At 38.6% G+C, this 22,301-nt stretch overlaps 1 protein-coding gene and 1 non-coding gene across 2 annotated transcripts in view; both read left to right on the top strand.

Annotated features, from left to right (window-relative positions):
* HSDL2 (hydroxysteroid dehydrogenase like 2) overlaps positions 1–22,301 on the top strand; it is a 59,683-nt gene that overhangs the window by 15,744 nt on the left and 21,638 nt on the right. Inside the window, exons 6-8 of the mRNA XM_037035719.1 lie at positions 2,257–2,355; positions 18,826–19,020; positions 20,897–20,968. Of these exons, the coding sequence (XP_036891614.1) occupies positions 2,257–2,355; positions 18,826–19,020; positions 20,897–20,968 (366 nt within the window). The remainder of the gene's footprint in view (positions 1–2,256; positions 2,356–18,825; positions 19,021–20,896; positions 20,969–22,301) is intronic.
* Positions 11,596–11,702, top strand: LOC118979909 (U6 spliceosomal RNA). Its single transcript, XR_005065005.1, has one exon. It is a non-coding gene; the product is annotated as a U6 spliceosomal RNA (small nuclear RNA).

The raw sequence follows: 22,301 nt of genomic DNA on the forward strand, positions 1-22,301 counted from the left end.
CCATGCACATACTTACTTGGACTTACTCCCTCTGAACTCCAGTGCCAGGGCAGCAGATTGAAAGGCATCAGAAATACACAGAGTGGAACTGAATTGTCTGGCATCAGGGTGAGAGCTGGAGGACAGCTTTCTCCCAGACAGAAGTGCTAGCAGAGACCATTTTTCCTCTTCTGAGCTCTTCCCTCACAGAGCCAGGAGGCAGGCACCATATCTGAGATTCTATCGACCTAGCTAACACTGTTTGCCTCTTGCTAATGATTCCCACCCGATTTTCAGGCCCATCTAAGCTGTTTCCAGTGGCTTTTTCATATGAATTACTTGCATTGGCCCATGCTTTAGATTTTCCTAAATTCTCTCAAACAAAGCATTTGGCTTTAGTGAGCCCCATACTTCTCACTAAGTTGCTCCAAGCCTGGCACTAGCGGCAAGTAGCCTTTTTTCACAGCCTGACCTCTCCTGTGCACCTCCAAGCAGCCATCTGCAGATTGCTTTCTAGCTAATGCTGTGTGACTCTGGACAGAACACATTGAGTGGCTGACTTTGGATGTGCTAACAGCAGTCAAGGCTCAACTGTAAGAGGTGGTTATAGATAGCTCGCACAGTGGGCCCACCTTGAATACCCAGCTTGGGTAATAGAGGCTGTGCCACTGGACCCTACCATACATCTGCTACATTAAGCCATGCTGTCAAGCCTGGGAATTGTAGTAGCTCTACCTAATACACAAAACCACACAGGGAGGCTGCCAAAATGAGGAAACAAACATGGCCCAAATGAAAGAACAGAACAAAACTCCAGAAAAAAAAATTAAACAAAATGGAAATAATCTATCAGATACAGAATTCAAAATCCTGGTTATAAATATGATCAAGGAACTTAGTGAGGACCTCAGTAGCCTAAAAAAAAACAGTCAGAGACAAAGGATACACTAATTGAAATAAAGAACAATTTACAGGGAAACACCGTAGAGTAGATAAAGCTGAGAATCAAATCAATGATTTGGAACATAAGGAAGGAAAAAACAACCAATTGAAACAAGAAGACAAAAGAATTAAAAAAAACTTCAAAAGGTCCAACATTTGCATCATAGGGGTTCCAGAAGGAGAAGAGAAGGCAAAAGATTGGAAATCTATTTGAACAAATAGTGAAAGAAAACTTCCCTAATTTGGTGAAATAAATAGACATGCAAGTCCAGGAAGCAAGGAGAGTCCCAAACAAGATGGATGCAAACAGGCCTACTCCCAAGATACATCATAATTAAAATGTCAAAGTTTAAAGATAAAGAATCTTTAAAAAACAACAAGAGAAAAGCAGTTAGTTACATATAGGGGCGTTCCCATAAGACTGTCAGCTGATTTCTCAAAAGAAACTTTAAGGGCTAGAAAGGATTGGCAAGAAACAATCAAAGTCATGAAAAGCAGGGACCTACATCCATGATTGCTTTACCCAGCAAAGATATCATTTAGAATTGAAGGACAGATAAAGAGCTTCTCAGACAAGAAAAAACTAAAGGAGTTCATCATCACCAAACCATTACTCTATGAAATGTTAAAGAGGCAGTAACATACTTGTCAATAATTGAATCTTAGAAAAAAATAAACAAGCAGAACAGAAACAAAATCATAAATATAGAGTACATTTTGATGGTTGCCAACTGGGAGGGGTATTGGGGATTAAGAAATACAAATTGGTAGTTACAGAATAGTCATAGGCATGTAAAGTATGGCATAAGGAATAGAGTAGCCAAAATACATATCCAATATGAAGGACCCATGGATATGGACAATGGTCTGGGGATTGTCTGAGGGAGTAGGGGTGCTGGGTAGAGAGGGACAAAGGAAAATTTGGGACAACTGTAATAGCATAAACAATAAAATATAATTTTTCAAAAATTATATTTTTTACATATTATTGAAGAATTCTAGCCCTGGCTGGTATGGTTCAGTGGATTGAGCACTGGCCTACAAACCAAAGGGTCTCCAGTTCCATCCCCAGTCAGGGCACATGCCTGGGTTGCTTTCCAGGTCCCCAGTAGCAGGTGCAGTGTGTGGTTTAGGCAACCACACACTGATGTTTCTCTCTTTCTCCCTCCCTTCCCCTCTCAAAATAAATAAAATCTTCAAAAATTTTAAAAAATGAATTCTAAAAAAAGTATGAAGGAAATAGTAATGGAAAGAAATTGATTATTTATATTTGCAAACTAATTAATTTTTTAAAAAATTATTTCTTAATTAAATATTTTGTGTGTTTTTTTCCAGCTTATACCATTGCTAAGTATGGTATGTCTATGTGTGTACTTGGAATGGCAGAAGAATTTAAAGGTGAAATTGCAGTCAATGCATTATGGCCTAGAACAGGTATACACTTAAAAATTTTTTTGGGGGGGATTCTCATTTATTATTCTGCTTTTAAAATTTCTGTAAAAGTTTATTTGAACCAAACTGACAACATATGCTGGGGAGCAAGATCTCAGATGCTCTTGTCATTTATTGTTCTTGACACTTGAGATGCAACTTGGTTGAGCAAGGTAGGGTAGGCATGAGTAGGCTATCAAAGGTAACCTCAGTTTTTTGGAAACAAGTTAGAGTCTTTATTGTATATCTTCTAGCTTTGACTTGGACTATATGACTGACTTATTCAGATTGCTGTACGTGAAACACTGAACACTGGAACACTTGGAGAGTTTCACTGATGCCGACAGGAAGCCAACTGTGCATCCTCATCTTGGTACCTTACTGAATTCTGCAGATTCTCATGTTTTTGTTTTCTTTTCACACATCCCAACAAATGCTTCTTTACTTTCTTACAGTACTTCGTCTTTCTCATTTATAAAAAGCTGATTTATGTGTACTTTCATATGAATTCTGAGTCCACCGAGTGCCTAGACCTCCTTTACACAATGGAAGAACCTATATATGGCTGGATTTTGTATGCAGCTTTAGAATTCATGTGTGACAGATATTGATGGCCTGGGAATACACTGTGTACAAATGAGGGAGACCCAGCAAAACTGACAGAAAGGGAAAGCTTGTCCTTCTCGTGGGTTTCTACTCTCCACTTATGTAATAGCTAGCTTAAAGGAGGAAAAAGACAATCTTGTCTCTATACTTTTTTTCATATATTTAACAGATAATGCTTGTGAAAACCTTCAGTTTTTTCACTTGAAAATAGATGGCAATCCTATGCCAGAAAAGTGTGTTTAATGATCAAGAGAATACATAATGGGAACCACTTTTTCATTTCAGTTTTTAAAAATTTAACAGAACCTTTATTACACTAACACAGAACTTAAACACCTAAGTTAGTGTGGCCTTATTCCAAGGAAACTCCATAGTGATCAATCATGGTGTTTCTGCTCCTGGAACTGCTATGGCACACAGATACTTACTGCACGAATGAATGAAAGCCTTGGCTTCCTTTTGAAAGAATCCCTATATTCTTTATTACATTCCTTGAAACATACAGGTGGCAACTAAAATATTGTCCACTGATGCAGACTCTGACCAGCGGTGTCTATGGTGTTGTGGATGCGACAAACAAATTCACATGGACTGCAGAAGTCCTGTGGCAGAAAGGGACAGCATGGCCACTCTCTGAGTGAGAGAGTGCTGACCCCTGCTTAGACAGGATTTTATTGCTTTCTGGGAGCATTACATCAAAGAAGGTTCTCATTCATTATGCTTAGGTTTGCTTTAGGTGATTGCTTCTTATAGATATGAAAGAAAAGGCTGTTGCAAATGTAAGGGAAAAAGTGGTTGAACTGGTTACACTCATCCTTGGGAGGTTTAGTACAGACTTTAGGAAATTACTTCAAAGATATGCATTAAACATTTTCTGCCTTAACTCGGGGTGAGGCAGTTTTAGCAAAAGCAAGCCTCAAAGCAGCCTGGATACAATGCAGGCCTGGTTCCCAGGGGAAAGCTGATCTGTGGGCCTGGCTCTTGTGTGCCACCTCACATCTGTCTGTTTTCCAAACCAGGCTGAGCTACATTCGCCATTGCCACTTGCACTGGTTCCTTATAGTCTACTTATTTGAGGGTAGAGGGGTTTCTGGTAGGGTGACTGTTGAAACCCATGTCCTTGCTGTCCTCCCTTTCTAACCAGCCACCAACTCCCCTGAGAGGAACAGATGTTCGGGTGGCAGGCAGGCAGGATTTGGAAGGAATGAGCAAAGCACTGATTGTATAAGAGACACAAATGAGAAGCTTGTGAAGGACTTGGTTTTCTTCTGGTCCAGAGGACAGGATGGGACCAGCACTGGAAAGAGAATGAGTACTCAGAAATTCCTGGAAATAGCTCGACCCATGGAGATCTGAGGACTCAACAGGGTGATTCAACAGGTCAGATAAGTATTTCCTACCCTTGAGGCTGGGACAGTGAAGGGACCGAGGAGCCTTATGTAGGTCCCCAGATGGATTCAATGACTGATACATCTGATATGTCACCTACCCATGAGGCAGAGACTGCTGTGCTTGCCACTGCTGGCAGGATTGCCACCATTTAAATTGTCTAAGGGTGAATAGAGCAATAAGGAGGCAAAAGAGTACAGTGCAGCTAATGTCCAACACAGAAAGACTAAGCCACAGTCCCAGAAGAGCAGCTTTCAGTGAAGTAAAACTGCTAAAGAAACAGAAAATACCTTGTTTAAATGAATACAGCTACTTAAGAGATTGAATTATAGCATGAAAATGATTTATTGAAACTATACAGAGGTGCGTTTTGAATTAAAATAATAGTACAGTATTTGAAGAATGGTCACTGTTAACACATGTATAAGTAGCTTACAAGTTCAAGTACAAAGGATATCTCAGAGGAAAAACACTGTGAAGAAAAGGAAAAAAGATTTAGGGACCATGACATGCAAATATCGGGAATCCCAGGAGGAGGATAAAGAACAAATAGAGGAGAAACAATAATAGAACTAAAAACAGAAAACAATTCCCTTAAGCTGAAGAAAGACTTTAGTGTGCAGATTAAAATTTTTACCAAGTTTAAGGTTGAATTTATTGGGAAGAAAAGACATCTGGGAGAATCTCAGAATTTTAAGGATAAAAAGAAAATCTAACAGGCTTTCCAGAATAATATGTTACAAAGAAAAAAACAGATTGAAGACTCATTGTCTGCAACACCAGAAACTAGAAGTCAGTGGAATGACATCTATAGATTACTGATAAGAAGGGATCCAATCAAGATAACATTTATTGACAAGATGAAAGGAAGATAGGGGTATGTGCAAGGATATCACATTTAACAAAAATCATCTATAAGTACTTTTAACCAAATCAATCAGAGAAGAGACTTCTAAATAGATGGAAACGAAGAGTGGAAATAATTTCTAGCAAGAAATTAACCCTGTAATTTGTATGGTTAGGTGTAAATGAGTTATGATAGAATCATTGGAAATATGAGATATAAGTACCAAATAACTTGATGTAGGAGAAATACTATAAGAGAACACTTGAAGATTAGTCTTTAACCAAAAGCATTCATCTGTCTTTTTAAAACTGAGAAGGGGCAGGGAAAAATATGGAAGTAATTGAATTATATAGGGCTCATATGAGCGTGGAAATGTGGCAAGAGAAAAGTATGGTTTTTAGCTTTTTCTGACTGACTTGTTTCAGTATAAATTCTCAAGGTCCATCCGTGGTGTTGCAAATGGCAGGGTTGCGTCTTTTCTTACAGCTGAGTAGTAGTCCACTGTGTGTATGTACCACATCCTCTTTATTCAGTTGTCTGTTGAAGGACACTTTGCTTGTCTCCATTTCTTGGCCCCCGTGAATTGTGTTGCGATGAACAAAGGGGTGCATATATATTTGAGAATACATATTTTTGAGATTTTCGGGTAGATAGGAGAGGGATTGCTTGGTCATATGGTAACTATTCTTAATTATTTTAGGAACTGCCAGACCATTTTCCATAGTGGCTGTACCAGTGTAAATTCTTACCAGCAGTGAAGGAGAGTTCCCTTTTCTCCACAACCTCTCCACACTTGTTATCACTTCTCGTGTTGATAATAGCCATTCTAACAAGTGTGAGGTGGTATCTCATGGTAGTTTTGATTTGCATCTCCCTAATAGTTAGTGAGGTTGAACATCTTTTCATACGTCTATTCACCAGTTGGATGTCTTCTTACCTCTTCTTGGGAGAGGTATCTGTTTAGAACCCTTGCCCATTTTTCTTTTTTTTTAATGAATTTAATATGTTTTATCGATTATGCTATTAGAGTTGTTCCATTTTCCCTCCTTTATCCCTGCACACCCCCTCCCATCCACATTCCCCCACTTTAGTTCATGTCCATGGGTCATACATATAAGTTCTTTGGCTTCTGCATTTTCTATACTACTCTTAACCTCCCCCTGTCTATTTTCTACCTACCATTTCTGTTACTTATTCTCTGTACCTTTTCCCTCTCTCTCCTCCTCCTACTCTGCTGCTGATAACTCTCCATGGGATCTGCATTTCTGTGATTGTGTTCTAGTTGTTTTCTTATTTTGTTTTTGTTTTAGGTGTGGTTGTTAATAATTGTGAGTTTGCTGTCATTTTACTGTTCATATTCTTCTATCTTTTTCTTAGATACATCCCTTTAACATTTCATATAATAAGGGCTTGGTGATGATGAATTCTTTTAACTTGACCTTATCTGAGAAGCACTTTATCTGCCCTTTCATTCTAAATGAAAGCTTTGCTGAATAGAGTAATCTTGGATGTGGGTCCTTGCCTTTCATGACTTGGAATACTTCTTTCCAGCCCCTTCTTGCCTGCAAGGTTTAAGAAATCATCTGATAGTCTAATGGAAACTCCTTTGTAGGTAACTGTCTCCTTTTCTCTTGCTGCTTTTAAGATTCTCTCCTTCTCTTTAATCTTGGGTAATGTAATTATGATGTGCCTTGGTGTGTTCCTCCTTGGGTCCAACTTCTTTGGAACTCTCTGAGCTTCCTGGACTTCCTGGAAGTCTATTTCCTTTGCCAAATTGGGGAAGTTTTCCTTCATTATTTGTACAAATAAGTTTTCAATTTGTTGCTCTTCCTCTTTTTCTTCTGGTACCGATATGATTCAGATGTTGGAACGTTTAAGGATGTCCTGGAGGTTCTTAAGCCTCTCCTCATTTTTCAAAATCTTGTTTCTTCATTCTTTTCTGGTTGACTGTTTATTTCTTCCTTCTGGTCCACACCATTGATTTGAGTCCCAGTTTCCTTCCCGTCACTGTTGGTTCCCTGTACATTTTTTATTTCACTTAGTCTTCATTTTTTCATCTAATTTGTGACTATTTTCAACCAGTTCTGTGAGCATCCTGATTACCAGTGTTTTGGACTGTGTGTCTGATAAGTAGGTTCCCTTCATCACTTATAGTTGTATTTTTTCTAGAGCTTTGATTTGTTCTTTCATTTGGGCCATTTTTTTTAATCGCAGCGTGCCTGTTATGAAGGGGCGGAGCCTTAGGTGTTCATCACGACAGGGCAACCCACATAGTAGCTGCATTATGATGGTGTGTGTTGGGGAGAGGTTCGAGAGGGAACAGTGGCGCTTGGTCTGCTCTCTGCCAGTTTTCAGTCACTTTTCCTGCTACTCACAAGCAAATTGGGCCCTTCTGGTGCTGATTCCCAGGTGGATGGTTTGTGTATGTTCTAGGACCCTGGGGGTTTCTCTAACGATGGGAGTTTCTCCCAGTGCTGCCTCAACCCCCACCAGTGTTTTCAGTCAGAGGTTTGAAGCTTTATTTCCCCGAGCTGGAGTCTTGGGTTGCATGGTTTGTCTTGCTCTCCAGTTGTTCCTCCTGGGTTATCTGCACACGAATGTGGGACCACCAGCTCCACCAGCCACCTCCTCGTGGGTCCTCCAGTTGCTGCCTTGCCAGCCAGCTGCAGCCTTGTCCACCCTATTTCACAATCTGCCACCTCACTGGGTCTGCCAGCCACTGCTTTGCTGCAAGTCCTCTCTGCCCAGCTGCCCATCTCCGCCCCTCCTACCGGTCTGGATGAATGTTTCTTCTTTAACTCCTTGGTTGTTGGGCTTCCATAAAGTTCGATTTTCTGTCAGTTTGGGTTGTTTTTTTCTTTTCAGATTGTTGTCCTTTTGGTTGTGGGAGGAGGTACAGTGTGTTTACCTACACCTCCATCTTGGCAGGAAGTCCCCTGCCCATTTTTCAGTTGAATTGTTTGGTGTTAAGTTTTATGAGTTCTTTATATATTTTGGATATTAAACCTCTGTCGAAGCTGTTGTTTTTAAATATCTCCCATTTGGTCATTTGCCTCTTGGTTTTGTTGTCGGTTTCTTTTGCTGTGTAGAAGCCTTTTAGTTTAATATAGTTTCATTCATTTACTTTTGCCTTTGTTTCCCTTGCTTTTGGGGTCAAATTCATAAAAATGTTCTCCACGACCAAGGTCTATAAGATTAGTACCTATGTTTTCTTCCATTGGGTTGGCCAAAAAGTCTGCTTTGTTTTTTCCATAAAATAAAAAGACGCATTTTTTATTTTCACCAAAAACTTTATTGATTTGGGTATTTTATCATGTTGGCTGTCTCCTGCTATTGGCTTCTAGTGGGCCGAGGCCTGCTGCTAAACATCTTCCAATGCATCAGATAGCTCCGCAGCAGAGGATTATTTGGCCAAAATGTTAATAGTACCAGGAAACTTTGCAAGCCACTTTTGACACTTTTAATTAGTCACAGCACCTTCTTCATACAAATGCACAAATGTTTTTTTGTGATTCACTTATGTTCTTACCTTCTTTGAGATAATAAAGCATAGTATACCAAAAATGTTGTATATTTTCTTCCATCTTCAATATTAAAATGGCTGCACAAAAATTCACCAATTTTGATGTTCATTTAAATGCATGCTGATATGACAGCGCTAACACTACAATCTAACAAAATTGTTTTGAATGAAATTAAAGACAACTAAGCACTACTAGAACCATCATACAGAAAAAGACTAAACAAAGTTTTTGGCCAACCCAATATGTAATTTATTGTTTCAGCTCTTATATTTAAGTCTTTGATCTACTTTGAAGTAATTTTTGTACTTGAAGATAAACTGTAATCTATTTTCATTCTTTTGTATGACATTCCAGTTTTCCCATCACCATTTATTAAAGAGGCTTTCTTTTCTCCAATGTGTGTTTGTTCCACATTGTGTGTTTCTCCATTGTGTGTGTGGCTCTTTTGTCAATAATTATGTGCCCTTATATATGTTGTTTTATATCTGGGCTCTCAGTTCTGGTCCATTGAACTGTGTATGTGTTTTTCTGCCAATACCATGATGCTGTCTTGATTATTATAGCTCTGTAGTATAATTTTAAGTCAAGTAGTGTGATAACTCCGGCTTCATTTATTTTTCTCAGAATTGCTTTGGTTATTGTGTTTGTTTTTTTGGTCCCATATAAATCTGATGGGGTTTTTTGTTGTTGTTGTTGTTCTATTTCTTTAAAAACGACATTGTGATTTTGACAGGTATTGCATTAAATCTACATATTGCTTCGGGTAATATGGCTATTTTAACTATGTGGATTATTCCAATCCATGAACATGGAATATCTTTTCATTTTATTATATCTTTTTCTTATCTCTTTTAATAATGCTTTGTAGTTTTCAGTATATCGTCTTTCACATTCTTTGTAACTTTGTTCTTAGTTGGGGTTTTTTGGTTATAATTGCAAACGGATTTTTTTCATTTTATTTCTGAAGTTTTATTATTAGTGTATTGTATACTAATAGCAGTGGATTTTTGTACATTAATTTTGTATTCTGCTACTTTATTTGTTTATTGTTTCTAATAGTTTTTTAGTGGAGTCTTTAGGGTTTTCTATGTACAGAATCATGTTGTCTGCAAAAAGTGATGCTTTTACTTCTTCCTTTCCAATTTGGATACCTTTTATTTCTTCTCTTGCCTTATAACTCTGGCTAGGACTTCCAGAACTATGTTGAATAAGAGTGGTGAGAGTGGGCTTCCTTGTCTTTTTCCCGATTTTAGAGGAAGAACTTTCAGTCTTTCATCATTGAATATGATATTGGTTGAGGGTTTGTCATATATGGCCTTTATTATGTTGAGGTACTTTCCTTCTATTCCTATTTTATGGAGTGTTTTAATCATAAATGGATGTTGTATCTTATCAAATGCTTTTTTCTGCATTTATTGATAAGAACATATGATTTTTATGCTTCCTTTTGTTAATGTGGTATATTATATTGATTGATTTGCATGTGTTAAACTATCTTTCTTGCCTTGGAATAAACCCCACTTGATTGTAATATATTACTTTTTTTGATGTATTGTTGTATTCCATTTGCTAGTATTTTGTTTCGGATCTTTGTATCTACATTCATTGGACATATTGGTCTGTAGTTTTCTTTGTGTTATCCTTGAAAGTTTTGGTGCCAGGGTTATGTTGGTCTCATAAAATGTGTTAGGAAATACTGCCTCCTCCAGTTTTTTCAAGGAGTTTGAGACTGGTAGGTTTTAATTCTTCTTAGAATGTTTGGTAGAATTCACTGGTGAAGCCGTCTGGTCCTGGACTTCTGTGTTTTGGAAGGATTTTGATGGTAGCTTCGATTTCCTCACTGCTGATTGGTCTATTTAGATTTTCCAATTCTTCACGGTTTACTCTAAGAAGGTTATGTTTTTCTAAGGACTTATTCATGTCTTCTATCTTATTGAATTTGGTGGCATATAGTCTTCCATGGTATTCTAGTATAATCCTTTGTATCTCTGTGGTGTCTGTGGTAACTCCTCCTCTTTCAGTTTTGGTTTTGTTTACATGGGTCTTTTCTCTTTCTTCCTTAGTCTAGCCAGGGGGTTATCAATTTTGTTAATCTTTTCAAGGAAGCAGCTCTTTGTTGTGTTAATTTTTTGTATAATCTTTGCATTCTCCATTTCATTCAATTCTGCTCTAATTTTTATTATTTCTTCTCACTGGGTTGTTTTGTTCTTTTTCTAGTTCTTTAAGATGTAATGATGTTAGGTTGTTTCTTGAGATTTCTCTTATTTCCTGAGATAGGCCTGCAGTGATATAAACTTCCCCCTTATTACTGCTTTCGCTGCATCCCAGAGGTTTTGATATGTCGTATTTTCATTTTCATATCTCTCTATAGATCTTTTGATCTCACTTTTTATTTCTTCATTGACCCAGTCATTTTTTAGTAGTATGTTGTTTAACCTCCACAATATTCGTGGGTTTCTCTACTTCCTTTTTTCTGTTCATTTCTAATTTCAAGGCCTTATGGTCAGAGATTATGTTTGGTATAATTTCAATCTTCGTGAATTTGTTAAGGCTTCTTTTGTGACCCCACATATGGTCTACCCTTGAGACTGTTCCATGTGTACTGGAGAAGAAAGTATAATCTGATGTTCTGGGATGAAAGGCTCTGTACATGTCAATTATGTCCATTCGGTATAATGTGTCATTTAAGGCTGATACTTCTTTATTGATTTTCTGTTTGGGTAATTTATCTAAGGCTCTCAGTGGAGTATTAAGGTCCCCAACTATGATTATGTTTTGGTCTGTTTCTTTGTTTAGCTCTATGAATAGTTAGTTGCTTTACATATTTTGGTGCTCCCTGAATGGCTGCATGTTGATTAAGAAGTGTTATGTCTTCTTGTGCTCGCTTCGGCAGCACATATACTAAAATTGGAACGATACAGAGAAGATTAGCATGGCCCCTGCGCAAGGATGACACGCAAATTTGTGAAGCGTTCCATATTTTTTTGCAACAACATGGGTGGAACTGGAAAGCATTATGCTGAGTGAAATAAGCCAGGTGTTGAAGGACAAATACCATATGATCTCACCTTTAACAGGAAGCTAAACAACAAAGCAAACAAGCAAGCAAAATATAACCAAAGTCACTGAAATAGAGAACAGGCTGACAGTGACCAGAGGGGAGAGGGGAGGGAATTTCAGGGGAAATAAGAGAAGGATTTAGAGGAACCTATATAAAGGATACATGGACAACTGAGAAGGGAGGAAATGGGAGGGAGGGGGGAGGATGGGGGGTGGGATGGGATGGGAGTAATAGACAGAAAACTGTACTTGAAAAATAATTAAATAAAAAAAATTGGGGAAAAAAAAGAAGTGTTATGTCTTCTTGATGTAGTGCCCCTTTTATCGTTATAAAACATCCATCTTTGTTTCTTGTTACATTTGTTATTTTTAAATCTATTTTGTCAGATATAAGTATGGCTATACCTGCTTTTCTGTGTGTTATTTACTTGGAGAATTATTTTCTACCCTTTCACAGATGTGTCTCTGGAAAGCAGTGTATGGTTGGGTTTTATTTTTTTATTTAACCTCCTACTCTGTGCCTCTTTATTGGTGAATTCTGTGCATTTACATTTATGGTAAGTACTGATGTATGAGGGTTTCCTATAGTCATTTTTTTCTTTGTTTACTGGTAGCTCTGTGCCTACATTCGTCCTTTTCCTCTGTGTTTCTGTCTCTTGAGTTTGTTCTGTGGTATTCCGTGTTTCTTTCCTCTGTTTTCTCTTTTTTATCTTATGTGTCTCAGCCCATTTGTTTGGTCCCCAGTTAGGGTGCATATNGTTTTATTTTTTTATTTAACCTCCTACTCTGTGCCTCTTTATTGGTGAATTCTGTGCATTTACATTTATGGTAAGTACTGATGTATGAGGGTTTCCTATAGTCATTTTTTTCTTTGTTTACTGGTAGCTCTGTGCCTACATTCGTCCTTTTCCTCTGTGTTTCTGTCTCTTGAGTTTGTTCTGTGGTATTCCGTGTTTCTTTCATCTGTTTTCTCTTTTTTTATCTTATGTACTCAGCCTATTTGTTCGGTCCCCAGTTAGGGTGCATATGAGAGGCAACCAGTTGACGTTTCCTTCTCATATTGATGTTTCTCTTTCTCCCTCCCTTTCCCTTTTTCTAAAAATAAATAAAGTCTTAAAAAATAAAAAATAAACTTGTTAAAAATTAAGAGTTATAATAAGTAATCTGTAAGACCCTTATTACCTATTTTTTAGACCCTGAATTATGGAAAATTTCAAACATATGTACAACTGTACACAAGTGGAGAGCATAGTACTACCCCATGTATTATTCAGCTTCAGCACTTTCGACATATGGCCAGTCTGGTTTCGCCAGCCCACATGCCTCCATCCCTTTTATGCAAACTCACCTGTACCCCACTGGATTATTTTAAAGCCAATCTAAGTCACACTGTCATTTAATCTATATAAACTTTAGTATGTATCTTTAAAACATAAGGGCTCTTTTTAAAAAAAAACCATAAAATCATTATCATAGCTAAAATTCATGAACTGTAATACTTTAATATCATCAAATGTCATTTCAGTGCTCCAGTTTCCTCAGGTGTTTCGAATGTTTTCCTTGCAGTGAGTCTGTTTAAATCAGGATCTAAACAAGTTCCACACATTACATTTGTGTGCTGTGTCTCTTAAATGTTTTTACTCTATAGCAGTTACACTCTTTTTTTTATTTCCTTGTCACTTATTTCTTGAAAAAATAGGTCATTTATCTTACAGAATTTCTAACATTCTGGGTTTTCTTTTCTTTTTTTTTCCTTTATCAATTTTAGAGAGAGAAGGAGAAAGAGAGAGAGAGGGAGAGAGAGAAACAGTGATTTGTTGTTCCACCCCTTCATGCATTTATTGGTTGCTTCTAGTATGTGCCCTGTTTGGGAATTGAACCCGCAACCTTGTCATATCAGGGTGATGCTCTAACCAAGTGAGCTATCCAGGCAAGGCATGATTTTTCTTGATTCTTTCTATTGGTTCATTTAACATATTCCTGTATTTACTAGGGACCTGTATATTGTTTATTCCCATTCTTTTTCCTTCTGGCATTATTTTATTTATTTTCATCACTCTGCAAATACCCACTGGACAGTTACCATGTGGCAGACACTGTACAGGGTCCTGGGGATACTTCTTTGGCCTTTTCACCCAATAGATGACTAGGTTGGTAGGAGTTGCTCATTAAAAATATATTTAATCCAATATTTTTATGAAGTATAGCTTTGTGGGTACTATTGAACTAAACCTACTCATATGGCAATATGAAATGTATCCAGAATTCTAGCTTAGGAACAGATGAGGGATTGCTTTTCATCTTTGCTTCTCATCTGCTGTGTGTTGGGTGAAGGGATTTCTTCAGCTCCAAGCAGTAGTGAGAGGTCTAATGGCCCGATATTGAAGCGGAGGAAATAGGGGCTGGGCTGCGGGTAAGAAAACAGGGAGCACTGGGGCATGTTGCCAGTGTGACTCTTAGGAAATTTAACTGTTGCAGCCAGCTCTATAGTCTCCATCTTTCTTTTCTTCTAAGGACTCCAGGAATCAATCGATTCCTTTAAATTCCCGGTCCACCCTGTGATCAGAACCATTTTTTATTGCTTCTTTGCTTCTCTTATGTTTCTGTATCAGACACAATTCTTTTAAGATTTTCTGGATAAGAATATTCTTTGCAATGGGGTAAAAGGTAGGAGGGAAAAGGTGTTTCTACAGTATTTTTCAAACTGTATGCTAAGACTCATTGGTGAGTCATGAAATTGATTTAGTGAGGCATGAAATCAATTTAGTGGATTGTGGAATTGATTTAGTAGGCAGCAGATGGCTAAACGATTTTTTGTTGTTTTGTTTTTTTCTAATGGAATAAAATAGAAAATATTAGAGGGTACTACACATAGCAAGGGTCAGTATTGTTTCATATGTAAACATTATATATAAATAAAATTTGTTAGTATATATATATTATGCATTCATAGTCATGTTGGTAAACAGTATTCCTTAGTGCGAATCAGAGTCAAAGACTTAAAAGTTCATACTTTACTGTGACCTTTTTCAACTTCCTTTCCTTCTCAACCTCCTGCTCCCACGTCAAACATTGCTGTTACTAAAGTTAATAGATAGTGAGAGGCAGGCAGGCAGAAAGGAAGGACTCTGAGATAACGAAAGCCCTAACACAATATTCTTGTACCTCTGTTATGTTACTTGTTACTTTCTTTTCGTTCATCTGGCAAACATTTTTATATTCCAGGCACAGTTCTCTGTACTATTTATTTGTTATATATTTAACAGACAATTTACCGTCTGCTGTGGACAAGGCATTAGGGGTACTGAGGTAGATGTGATGCAGTCCTTCCCCTCGAAGGGTTTACCATTTAGTGTGAGGGATAAAAAACTGTTTCCATTACACTTTGCCCTTCCCTCCCTGCATCCATTTCCTGAATGTTTAGGTTTTGGGATCCTGGGGTAACAAAGTTGGAAAAAGCCTGGTCTACTCTAGAGATTGTAGATTTCATTCGTACAGCATGATATCCCAAGCCCATTGAAGCAAGTGTTTCAAGGAAGAATGATCAATTGTATCAAATATTGCTGATAGTTTTTATAAGGTGGGGCCTGATATTGGATTCAGTATAATAGTCTGTACATATTCTTCTTTCACTTACAATATTTGTAAATAAATTATTAATTCTTTAACTAGAGTGTAACGTCTTGTGAGAATGAAAGCTTGAAAGTAGAGAAAATATCTGTTTATTTTATATGGTCATTGTAGATATTCAGTAAATATTTGATGAATGAATAAGTGCATATCTTCTGCCTGGCTTCCAAATAGATATTCTGAACAAAGCTTCTGTAAGAAAGGAGGCGGGCATTATGTGAGAGGGAACATGGAGGACAGTATCAGGATGGACAGAGGTCATCACAATGCCAAGATCTTTACTTTAGCTTTGAGATGTTCATTTTAGAAGGTTTACTAGACATCTTGGAACCATTGGTATTATTTGGGTCCTAGATTTATTGGCACAGTAAATTCAATCTACAGTCATGTTCCTTGTGATACGCTGCATAATTCATTATGCCATATACTTGTAACCAATACTTTTGAAACATAGCAGGCATGTTGTGTCTCAAGTTGATGGTCAGGAAACGAGATTTCCTAACAGAGGTAAACAATTGAAACGAGAATTTAAGGGGATGTTGGAGTTAGAAGTACTGGGCAAGGTGTTCCTTGACACGGACACCCGTCGACAGTGTCCGCAGCATTATAGATGAGGTACGAGACAAATTCACATGGACTACCAAGTCCTGTGAAGGAAAAGGGACAACGTGGTCACTCTCTCAAGGGGAGAGCACCCCGACCCTTGCCTTGACAGGCTTTTATTGGGTTCAGTTTGCACAGGAATACAGGGTGTATGTGTAAAACTCATCAGTCATTGTCAGGCAGAAATGATTAAACAATAGATAACATTCAAAGAACTCGGAGGGCTTATTCTGAGTCAGGGTCAGATAGTTAAAGGGCCATAAAACTTTGGGGAACAAACTCACTTTCTGCTTGGTCCCTTATTGTTTAAATTGAGAGTATTAGCAAAGTAGGTTTCATTGGATTTTGTGCATTCTTCCTTAGGCCTAATTGCCCTAGGGAACCCACCCTTTCCAGCACAGGGCTGCATCCACCACCAGCATTGTTTCAGGCTTAAGTCAGGCAGGGGAAGTAAGGCAGCCAAGAGATTAGGAGACTTCTTGCAGACAGAATGAGGACTCAGGCTATGTCAAAGCCGAGGAGTGAGGGTCCATGACCCCGTTTCTCTGTAGCCCCCAAGTCCTTCCCTGGGGGCCCCCATGATCATGTCTGTCTTAAGTCATCCCTCCCTTGAAGAATCTTACCCATCATTGGCTAACCCATCAAGCACTGGGGGCCAGGTAGGGTGAAGTAAAAGCTTTGTCCCCTTAGTGGCTTATGGTCCGAAGGTCGCTCACTCAGCCTTAGCCATGGGGCGCAGGGGGCATAGCTTCTGAAACCAGGCAGAGCAGTTTCCAACAGTTCCTGACAGAGGGAGCAGCATTCTAGGCAGAGGGAAGGAACCAGAAAGGCTATAGTATGGGAAGGCGTTTGGTGGAACTACAAGGAGTTTGAACTGGTGTCTGTGTGATAGGCTGTAGGCTTTCTGTATTTCACAGGACCTGAGCAACTGCAGGTAGTTCAGATTGACTGGAATATTGAATGGGTATGAAGTGGTGAGGGAAGGTGGAGGAGCTAAGTCCCAGGTCTTGATTGCCAGTTTTTGGAGTTTGAATTTTAATCTACATTCAGTAGAAAACCACTTCAGAATTTTGAAGCAGGAGAACAATAATAAGTATAGGGAAAACAGGGACAGTGGAGTGACATGATTATTGATGAAGTTTAATCTGGAATCTGAATGTAGGATGGCTTGTAAAACTGGGGAGAGCAGAGACAGGAAAGTCAGCTAAGATATGGCATTGTTTATGACTGAGACAATGAAAATGGATTTGAGAGGCTATCCACACCCCCAGCTCATTGTTAGATCTCTATCCAAAGAAACAAGATTCTTCTTCCTAGACTGTGTACAGTGGCTTTCTCTCTCTGCTTACTGGAACCTAAAGTAATCTCCCAACATTACTGCCCTTTAAGGAAAAGGAGATTTATTGCACTTAATGGAATGCATACAGTGTAACATACATGATCAACAATCAGAGCCGTGTCCTGGTCTACTGTTTGTCCTCTCTGGCTCCGCATGCCTCCTCTGCACCAGCTGCATTACCCCTCTGAGCCTAGAACTTTGACCCCACTGAAGGTAGCTGATCACATGATCAGAGACCAGTGTGCAGGCCTCTAGTAGTTTCACAACATGAGGCTCTCAGGCCCCGAACATGAAATCCATTTATAGTTCCTGCTGAGATGGAGGGTGGGGCAGAGAGAAGGGATGAGGGCTGCCATTCGAAACACCTGCTGCCGCTTACCTGTGCTGGTCAGAACAAGTGTGACAGAGGAGGGAGGTCCACTTGGGTGGATGTCATGCGGGTTGGGGTGAGGGGTCTGGGAAGGAATGACAGGTACTGGTCTGTCCTGGCAGCGGAGAGGACGATGACAGCACTGTCTCAGAGCAGTTCCCGTCCTCTGTCGGTCACTTGGACCGCATTGCAAATTGATGTGGGAACTCAGCTAACCAGGGAGGCCAAGGTGACAAGGTGACAAACTTCTCTGTTGCTAAAACCCAAAACTAGTTGACCTGTTTTCAAGGGATCTGCTTTCTGTCTTCTTCTCGTGGCAGTTTATACCATATTTCATTGATCCTGAGATGCCCATGCGTCTACACTTTCACATCTTTGATATCAGGTTGCTCTTACAGTTGATGATATATCATAGTTTAAGGAGTTTTTTTCTTAGTGGTACACTTTATAATGAGTGCTGTCTTTGGTTTAGTCAGTGCAAGAAGAATATATGTGTGCTTGGCAGGCTGGCGGGTGTCAAAGAGGTGAGAGAAGCTCTCTCCCCAGAGAAGAAGGACCCAAAGGCAGTGCCAATGTTTTAGACCTGGTATGCAACGCATATGTTTATGTGAAAGGAAATCTTCCATTGATTTTAATACTCATGTTACTGTCTGTTTTGAACAAGCTGTAATCAGGAGACTCAATCTGAAGCTACTAGATACTTTCCCATTTATTCCTTAATAAGACTCAAGTTTTAGGGTCACCTTCAGGATTCTTGTGAGCCGAGCTACATCAGCTTTCATTACAGGGTGTGTATGTTCTTTTCTGAAAGTCACCAGTGAATTTCATGTTATGATGGATCCAGTTGTTAACCTCTACTTGGGGAGTTTTTATGGTGTGTTTGCCATTGTTTTAGGCACTGGGCATAGAGTGATGAAAAAGAAAAACAAAGTCTCTCTATTGTAGAAGAGAGGAAAGAGAGACAGTAAAGTTAAGAAAGGAGCTCCATAGTTTAGAAACAGGAAACTGAGACCGAAAGATGCTAATGTGGTTTTCCAAAAAATCGTGGCATGGTTGGAGTTAAGGATGAAATTTGGAGTTCAGGATGTGTCTGTTTTCTCCACAGCCATACACACGGCTGCCATGGATATGCTGGGAGGATCAGGGATTGAAAGCCAGTGTAGAAAAGTGGACATCATGGCAGATGCTGCGTATTCCATTTTCAAAAAGCCTAAAACTTTTACTGGCAACTTTGTTATTGATGAAAATATCTTAAAAGAAGAAGGAATAAAAAATTTTGACACCTATGCAGTTAAACCAGGTAATGCTTATTGTTTTTAAAAATAACGATGTATTTTTCCACATTTTCTGCAAGGAACACGAATCTCTCTTGTGTGATATAAAATTAATATGCTCTTTTAAAAGCTCTCCTCCCAATAAAGGGGAAAACCCCATCCCAGCACCCCTTAGAGAAGAGAGGAAAACCGAAGTGGGCTGGACTTTTAAAGTGATAAACAGATGCGGAAGGTCACATCAGCTCTTAGCCATTTCCGAGTCTTGAAACCAAAAACGAAGATTAGTTTTTAAAATCACAGACTAAAGATTTTATTCAAGGACATGGTAACAGAAGACACAGTAGTGGGTTTTTCACAAAAGCTTCTTAAGATGATGGGCATTTTCTAAATGTTTGTTTCTTAGAGTAGCTTACGGGTAGATGGCAAAAGTGAGTGAGCAGGGTTGGTCTGATGTATAAGGGTATGATGTGAGAAGTTCTCAGTAGTTCCCCTTATTCAAAAATCATTCTTTCTCTCCGAAATTACAGATGATGATGGTGATAATTCATTTTATTATATGTATGAGATAATATATTATAAAATAATGGACATGTAGTCATTATTTGGGTTACTGTATATTTTAAATATTATTTATTAGGTTACCATTTATATTTGTATCATCCCTGTCTCTCAGTTTGAACAGGATCGAATTAAATAGCTCCTTACTGCTCTGGCTGGTGTGGCTTAGTGGATTGAGCACGGGCCTATGAAGCAAAGGGTCACTGGTTCGATTCCCAGTCAGGGCACATGCCTGGGTTGAGGGCCAGGTCCCCAGTGGGGAACACGTGAGAGGCAACCACACACTGATGTTTCTCTTCCACTCTTTCTCCTTCCCTTCCCCTCTCTCTAAAAATAAATAAATGAAATATTTATTTTTTTAAAATAGCTCCTTACAGTTTTACAAAGTATTTTTATATACACTGTCTAGTTAACCTCATAGCAGTCCCATGAGGGAAGCAATATTGTGTCATGATTAAGAATATGGGGTGTGGGAGAAGATAACTCAGGTTCAGGTTCAGTTCCGCTACACTTTAAGTGTGTTACCCAGTTTCTCTGACCTTCACTTTCCTTACTGGTAAAACTAAGGGAATGTTACCTTCCATACAGAATTTTTGTTGGAACTAAATGCAATACTGTGTATAATGTGCTTGGCACAGTTTCTGGCCTGTGCTATAATCACAGTATTCAGTGATTACTATTTCAAGTAGAAAAACATGTTTGAAGAGGTTGAGCCTCAGTCTAAAAGTAGTAGCTAGTAAGAGGCAGAGCCTGAACCAGACCCAGGTCTTCTGGGTCCTGGGTACAGTGTAATTATCACTTTAGGTACTAGACACATAGCATCTGTACGTACAAGATTTTAGAGAGCTTTGAGAACTTCATATGATCAGGTACTATGACGAGTGTTAGGATATAATAAACTCAATGCACCCCTGCCCTTTAGTTTTCTTTAACTTTTTGAGAGGGGGGAACAGAGACAGAGACAGATGGGGAACAAGTTTTTCTTAATGAGGAATCCCCTTCTCTTTGGGGGGCAGGTAGGAAATGAGTCCTAAGCACCTTGGAGGAGTGTGAGACATAAGAGTTGCGTGAATGGATAAGAGAGCAAAGGCCCCTGGAAGAGCAGTTAAGGCTGTAACTGAACAGGTGACTGTGGTTGGATGAAATTTGCCATAGGAGAGGACAACTGGGTTATGGGGAAACTATTTTTACTTAGTAATCAGGCAGTTTAACAATTCTCCTGGGGGTCTTTCCATCACACCAGAATGATTATTTAAATAAAAACAGATATGATGTTTATTAAACAGTCTTAATATATTGAAGTTGTTACAGTAATCTGATTATTTTGGGGGTCATTTTTTTCAGGCCATCCTTTGCTACCAGATTTCTTCTTAGATGAATTCCCAGATACAATTACCCAGAAAATGGAAACCCATGGTAAGATATAGACCATATTTATGTAGGAAAATAAAGATACTTAAGTGTTTTTTCAAAAATATAGAATTAAACATTTCTGTCTTCTGCTTTTAAATAATTTTGTGATTTAAACTAGACAAATAATGTGAAGTCTTAGTTCTAGCAAAGAAGGTTGTCTTTTTTTTCTACCAGTAAGAAGTTCATAACATAGTCTTTTGGTTTAATTTTTAAAAGTCTGAAAAAATATCTCAACCCTTTTTAAGGTTTTATTTCTTTTCCATGGCACTATCTTTAGGTACTTTAGGTATTTTGTATTGTCGCGTTACTTTATTTTGAGGAAAAATGTGTCATATCAAAGTATACCTAACACCATTCACAGAGTTTGTGCTATGTGACTACCTTTTGGGAGAAATTAACTTCAAAGGAGGTTTTGCTTTGACTTTATTTTGTTTTTATAACCCAGAAACAGTAGCACCTTTGAGTTGGTCCAGAGTTTACATGGTGATCTTTGTGTCCCAGCCATATGCCACTTATAGATGAAGCACTGTCTTTTTTTAAGATTTTACTTTTAGAGAGGGGAATGGAGGAAGAAAGAGAGGGAGAGAAACATCAATGTGTGGTCACCTTTTGAGCGTCCCCTACTGGGGATCTGGCCCGCAACCCAGGCATGTGCCCTAACTGGGAATCGAACCAGTGACCCTTTGGTTCACAGGCCAGTGCGCAATCTACTGAGCCACAGCAGCCAGGGCAGATGAAGCACTCTTTAACGAATACCCATGAGAAGAATTTGTTTCGTGGTTTATTAACAAGAATAGTTGTTGCTCTTCTGGGCCCTTAACTTATTTTTATGTAGTGACACTGGATCTCCAAAGTGATCATGGATTCTTTAGATGTCTCCTAGAAAATTTAGGAACAAATTTCCTTTATATATTTAGGAAACTTACAGAAACTCTTCTGCAATGCATTTTCATGCTGAACCTTTCTAGCTTGATCTTAATCCTTCTTCTTTTATCTGTTCTTTCTCCAAACTGTTGGAGATAGTTTAAAAAGTTACTTAGGAAGCTTTTCTTTTGTGATATAGAAGGGAAAAAGGTATTCAAAATCTTAGCAACCAGAGATAGCTCTTTTTAAATTTTACTTTTTTTCATTTTAAAAATGAGATTTTCAATTGGTTGCCACATGGATGTGTCAGAATATTAAAACAAGACTGTCCATCTTTATCTCAGAAGGCATTTACAGAATGGTAGAAATGAGTTAGGGAGCTTATCAAAGTCTAATAGAGACTGGCCCTCTAATAGAGGCAAGTCCAAAATCCGGAGTTTTGCCTAGCATTTGAAGATCGGATCTCTTTTTT

This window comes from Sturnira hondurensis, unplaced genomic scaffold (assembly GCF_014824575.4).
Source record: "Sturnira hondurensis isolate 20B ecotype Veracruz unplaced genomic scaffold, ASM1482457v3 Scaffold0022566, whole genome shotgun sequence".
NCBI classification, from domain to species: Eukaryota; Metazoa; Chordata; class Mammalia; order Chiroptera; family Phyllostomidae; genus Sturnira; species Sturnira hondurensis.